The sequence below is a fragment of the Myotis lucifugus genome, unplaced genomic scaffold (assembly GCF_000147115.1).
Source record: "Myotis lucifugus unplaced genomic scaffold, Myoluc2.0 scaffold_352, whole genome shotgun sequence".
NCBI classification, from domain to species: Eukaryota; Metazoa; Chordata; class Mammalia; order Chiroptera; family Vespertilionidae; genus Myotis; species Myotis lucifugus.
The window spans coordinates 790,213-795,937 of NW_005871400.1; the positions used below are offsets into that span (position 1 = coordinate 790,213).

General features: G+C 42.8%; 1 protein-coding gene across 1 annotated transcript in view; it reads left to right on the forward strand.

Moving 5' to 3' along the window:
• Positions 1-5,725, forward strand: part of LOC102423824 (ATP-binding cassette sub-family A member 3-like) — a 372,708-nt gene that overhangs the window by 364,063 nt on the left and 2,920 nt on the right. Inside the window, 3 exon segments of the mRNA XM_014466690.2 lie at positions 2,592-2,779; positions 3,238-3,408; positions 3,812-4,002. Of these exon segments, the coding sequence (XP_014322176.1) occupies positions 2,592-2,779; positions 3,238-3,408; positions 3,812-4,002 (550 nt within the window).

Sequence of the window (5,725 nt, forward strand, 5' to 3'; positions counted from 1 at the left end):
GGGGGGGGAAAAAAAGGACACTATGTAATACCTTTGTAATACTTTAGCGAAAATAAAAAAAAAAACAATAAAATCAAATTAAAAATAAAAATAAAATTAAAAAAAAAGAATTCAACAGAGAAACGGCTGACGATTGCGATAAAAAGAAACGAGTGAAGGCCTTTAAGAAGAAATGTGCCTGCCATGGGCTGCCGGTGGGCATCCAGAATACGGAGAGCAATGCAGCTGCAGGGCGACCAGGTCCTCCCAGAGCGTGGACGGGCTGAGGACGGCCAGCCCAAGGTTCGTGGGCTTAAGTGCTTCGGTCACTGAGGCTTAAGTGAGGACTTCTTTGCAATGAGTAGAATTTCCCTCTGTCCCTCGTCACAAGTTTAAAAACGCACAGCTTGTATAATGTAACCGTTTGGGGCCTGCTTTTCACTTGGATAGTGTAACTCCTTCATGCAATAAACTGAAAAGAGCCATGCTGTCTAGCCTTGAGGTCCCTCGTTTCAACAGAGGTCACATAGCAGCGCCTGGCAGAGTCCAGCCTGAAGCAGAGTCTGGCCAGAAGCTCCTACCCCGAGTTCCCTGCCCTGGGAGAATGTCACCGCCTGAGCAGCCTTCTGTGCAGCTGAGAGGAGCGGGGAGGCAGCAGCGGCGCCTGTACCACTAGAGGGAGCGCTCCCTTCGGTGTCAAAGTCCTACCTGCTACACCTGACAGGGGGATGGAGCCTGGAGCAGCCTGCCACCATCCCTCCAGGGAGGTGAGATGGCCTTCTGCTTGCCACCAAGGTCCACTAGCAAGGATATGTCCTAGCTAATTGCTGTCCAAACACCATCATTTGAGGCCAACCTCTATCAGAGTTAAACTTTTGACAAGGGAACAAATTTCAAACTGTCAGTCATGTAGCTAACTGTAGTGCTAGCGACAGCTGCCCAATGCCATGTGAAGTAACAAACTAATTTTTGGAGTGTTTTCTTTCCCTCCTTCAGTTTTAATGTTATGTAATGTATTTAAACACTTATTTAAATAAAACTTGTTTTCAGAAACAAAAAAAATATTCATCTTTAGATAACTTACTTTCAATCAAGAACTTATCAAAATAATGAAAGCATTTTATGTTCAAGACTATGAAATACAATAAACTACTAAGAGAATAATGTTTATACACTTGTTTCAATAAAAGAATATATAAAAATAAACAATTTAAACACATGACTCAGAAAAACTCAAAATAAATGGAAGAAAAGCATATAAAAGTCTGAGTAGACAACAATTTCATAGATAAACAAGTAAAATTATAAAGTCAACTAACCAACAACTAAGTCAAAACAACTACAGCTTTGTAAAATTAAAGAAATGGGTAAAGCTATTTTTTAAAAAGGAGAGAATAGAAATACATTGAAAGAATTGGTGAGAAATGCAAAATACTTGACTCAGATTCATGCAAATAAAATTAAAATATTTAATGGAACTGATAATTTTCTAGCTATATGTCTTGGCTGTTATAAATAATGCTGCTATGAACATGGGTTGCATATATAGTTTTGAGTTCATGTTTTTGTTTCCTTTGGATAAATACCCTGAAGCAAAATTGCTGGATCATATGGTAGTTCTATTTTTTCTATTTATCTTTTGCAGATCTCCCATACTGTTTTTCATAGTGGCTGTACCAATTTACAATCCAACCAGCAGTACACAGGGTTCCCTTCGATCCACATCTTCACCAGTATTATATTAACTCTTGTCCCTTTTTTATGATAGCCTTCCTAACAGGTGTGAAGTGATGTCTTGTGGTTTTTATTTGCATTTCCCTGATTAGTGATGTTGAGTACCTTTTTGTGTACCTGTTGGCCACCTATGCATTGTTTTTTGAAAAATGTCTATTCAGATCCTCTGCCCAATTTTCACTCAAATTGTCTGAGAAGAGGTTGCTATTAGGTTGTATGAGTTCTTTAAAGATTTTAAATATTTACTTTTTATCAGATATATGACTTGGAAACATTTTCTCCCACTTAATAGGTTGTTCTTTCTTTCCTTTTCTTTCTTTCTTTCTTTCTTTCTTTCTTTCTTTCTTTCTTTCTTTCTTTCTTTCTTTCTTTCTTTCCTCTCCCTTTCATTTTATTGATGACTTCCTTTTCCTTTGCTGTGCAGAAGTTGATGTAGTTCAACTTGTTTGTTTTTGTATTCTTTATATATACAAAGATATACATAATATATATCTTATCATTCTTGTCTGTGGGAAGATTAGCCTGATAGAAGTTACTTGGCCAATGTTGGAAGTGAAGTTCTATACATTATCTTAATTGACTTAATAGAATGGCTTTGCCTAATGATATCTGAATAGGCAACTTCCTCTAACAAAAATCTCTATTGGGTACATATTAGTACACAATAGATGTCTGTTGAAAATTTCAGTTAGGAATGTTAGTATGACATTTTACACAGTGAGTTGCTGCTGTAAATATTCTTTAGACTAGAGCTCTGTGGGTATCAAAGCTTCTTCACAGCATGGGCTTAGGTTTTTTTTTAGCTCATCTATGTGAACTGTATGCTCAATGGAACAGTTGACTTGGATCTTTTGCTTATTATTACCATCTTGATTCAGGTTAGGTCAAGAATTGGCTATTGTCCTCAATCTAACCCTTTGCTTAACCACCTGACGGGCCGGGAATTGCTGATCATGTATGCCAGGCTGCAGGGGGTCCCTGAGCCAAATATCTGCAAGTATGTAGAAATCTTTTTGCTTTCAATGCACCTAGAAAACCATGCTGACAAGTTTGTCTACACATACAGGTGAGATATTATTCTGCCTGCCTGTGTTTCTACTGTTTAGAAAGAATGCCTGCTAACACAAACTGATCCCTCTGTCACACAGAGGCAATGACTATGAATAGCCTCATGTCTTGTCAGGGTTCTAATGTAAGGAATAAGGCAGATAACGTTAACCTTTTGTAGAGATGAGCTATAGCCTTTGTATTTAAAAAAGAACACCTGCATTCTTATCTCCCTATGGTTCTTTATCTCCCAAAACAAAAATATTACAGCAATAATGATGCTGAAATAAATTACCAAAAATGCCATTTCAATGAAAATGAGTTACTATATACACCTGGATTTGGGCCTGCTACTTTGTGGTTCATATCAAATCAGCATTCTGGATATGTGAGCTAATTCTGTCCTGGAAATTAATGACTTGTGTATCCTTATTTTTTTCTTTCTCCTCCACTTTTCTCTCTCTTTTGACGATAAAGTAAAGAAAACAAACGTAAATTGAGTACTGTCATTGCCCTAATGGGAAAGTCCTCAGTTGTCTTCCTGGATGAGCCGTCTTCTGGCATGGACCCCATTGCCAGGCGCCTGCTCTGGGACACAGTAACATGGATGTGTAAAGCTGGCAAGACTATCATCATAACTTCCCACAGGTATGACCTACTGGGACGTTTGGTTGAGAGTTAGGAGAGTATAGGAGGGAATTAGTTGGAGCCGGGAATATAAGTCAATGAACTTATCTAAGTATATGAGCTACATACATAAGAGGAGCTGTGGGTAGAGGCTAATTTGGGCTAAAGTCAAGAATCCTAAATTGAGTTCTGAAATCCAGAAGCAACAGAAAATAGGAAGTAAGGTCTTTCTACCATGGATTTAGAAATCAACTGCTTTCAATTTTTAAAATCTTCTCTTCCCAAATATGGTCTTAGTGGTGATGTTCTGCAACACCAAGCTTTCCTACTGCAAATATTACCGTATGGTCTTAGCTCTGCTTTGAAATACTGCCCTTATCCTCTGAAAGAGAGTCTCTTCAGCCAAATCTTCTTTGTCCCCCAGCATGGGAGAATGTGAGGCCCTTTGTTCCAGGCTGGCAATCATGGTAAATGGGAAGTTCAAGTGCCTCGACAGACCTCAGCAACTCAAGAACAAGTTTAGTGATATATACACTCTGACAGTAAAGATTAAGATTGATAAGAATGAAAATAAGCAAAAGGAGTTCAAAGAATTCATTGCAACAACATTCCCAGGTAATATAGGTAGGGCTTACTTGTTACAGCTGTGTTAAGTCATATCCTATGTAAAAAAAAGCCTATTAGGCTAAGTGTTCAGTCATCCGGTCGGCCATTCAACCAAAGCATAATATGCTAATGATATGCTAAGGCGCTCAATTGCTCGCTATGACATGCACTGACCACCAGGGAGCAGACAGTCTACCGGTCGACCAGTTGCTATGATGTGCACTGACCACTAGGGGACAGATGCTCCAACTGGTAGGTTAGCTTGCTGCTGGGGTCCAGCCAGTCAGGACTAAGTGAGATGGGCTGGATATGCCCTGGAGCCCTCCTGCAGTCCCTCCCCAGCTGGCCAACCTCCCGTGTTCTTCCCTGGCCCCAACTGTGCACTAGTGGGGTCCCTCAGCCTGGCCTGCACCTTCTCACAATCTGGGCTGAGGGACCCTCCCCCTCCAAGTGCACAAATTTTGTGCACTGGGCCTCTAGTATATAATAAAAATAAATGAAGTACACCTTTACACAACATGAATAAGAGAAAACATAAAATTAATGCAAACTATGTTTTTGCATTTATATGAAGTACAAAAGTGCAAAACCAAACTATAGGCTTCAGGGTTCCATATTTAGGTAATCTACACTAATAAAAGACAAACATGCAAATTGACCATACCTTCGCTATGCCTTAAGCTATGTCCACCAGCCAATCAGAGCAACTATATGCAAATTAACCCAACCAAGATGGCAGCCAGCAGCCACAGAGCTGGAGAAAGCAGGAGGCTTGGTTGCCCCAATGATGGAGGAAGCCAAGCTTCCCGGCTCTGAGCTCCACTCAAAGCAACAAAGTTTCAATTATAGAAGGTAAATAAACCCCAGATACCTGCTTTCAGCTGGCTGTGGCCATGGAGCTGGAGTGAGCAGGAGGCTTCCCTCCCACCCGCCCTGGCTGGCTCTGAGCTCCTCTCAAGGCTACAAAGTTTCAATTATAGAAGGTAAATAAACCCCAGAATAAAAAAAGAGAGAGAGAGAGAGGCTGGGAACTTTCATCACTGGGGGCTTGGCCAGCCTGAAAACGGCCCTCAGCCCCTCACCCAGGCTGGCCAAACCTTCCTGGGGTGAGGGTCCCCACTGGGCGGGGGGGGCTTGACCAGCCTGAAAACAGCCATCAGCCCCTCACCCAGGCTGGCCAGGCACCCCAGTGGGGACCCCCATCCTGAAGGGGGTGTGACCAACTGCAAACAGCCATCAGCCCCTCACCCAGGCTGGCCAGGCACCTCAGTGGGGACCCCCACCCTGATCCGGGACACCCTTCAGGGCAAACCAGCTGGTCCCCACCCGTGCACCAGGTCTCTATCCTATATAATAAAAGGGTAATATGCAAACTGACCCTAACAGCAGAAAGACTGGGAATGACTGGTCACTATGACACACACTGACCACCAGGGGGCAGATGCTCAATACAGGAGCTGTCCCCTGGTGGTCAGTGCGCTCCCACAGGGGGAGCTCTGCTCAGCCACAAGTCAGGCTGACTGCTGCCAGTACAGCGGTGGTGGAGGAAGCCTCTTCTGCCTCCTCAGCAACGCTAAGGATATCCGACTGCAGCTTAGGCCTGCTCCTCGCTGGCAAGTGGACATCCCCCGAGGGCTGGACATCCCCTGCTCCCTGGGGGATCGGGCCTAAGCCAGCAGGTGGACATCCTCCAAGGGGTCCCAGACTGCAAGAGGGCATAGGCCGGGCTGAG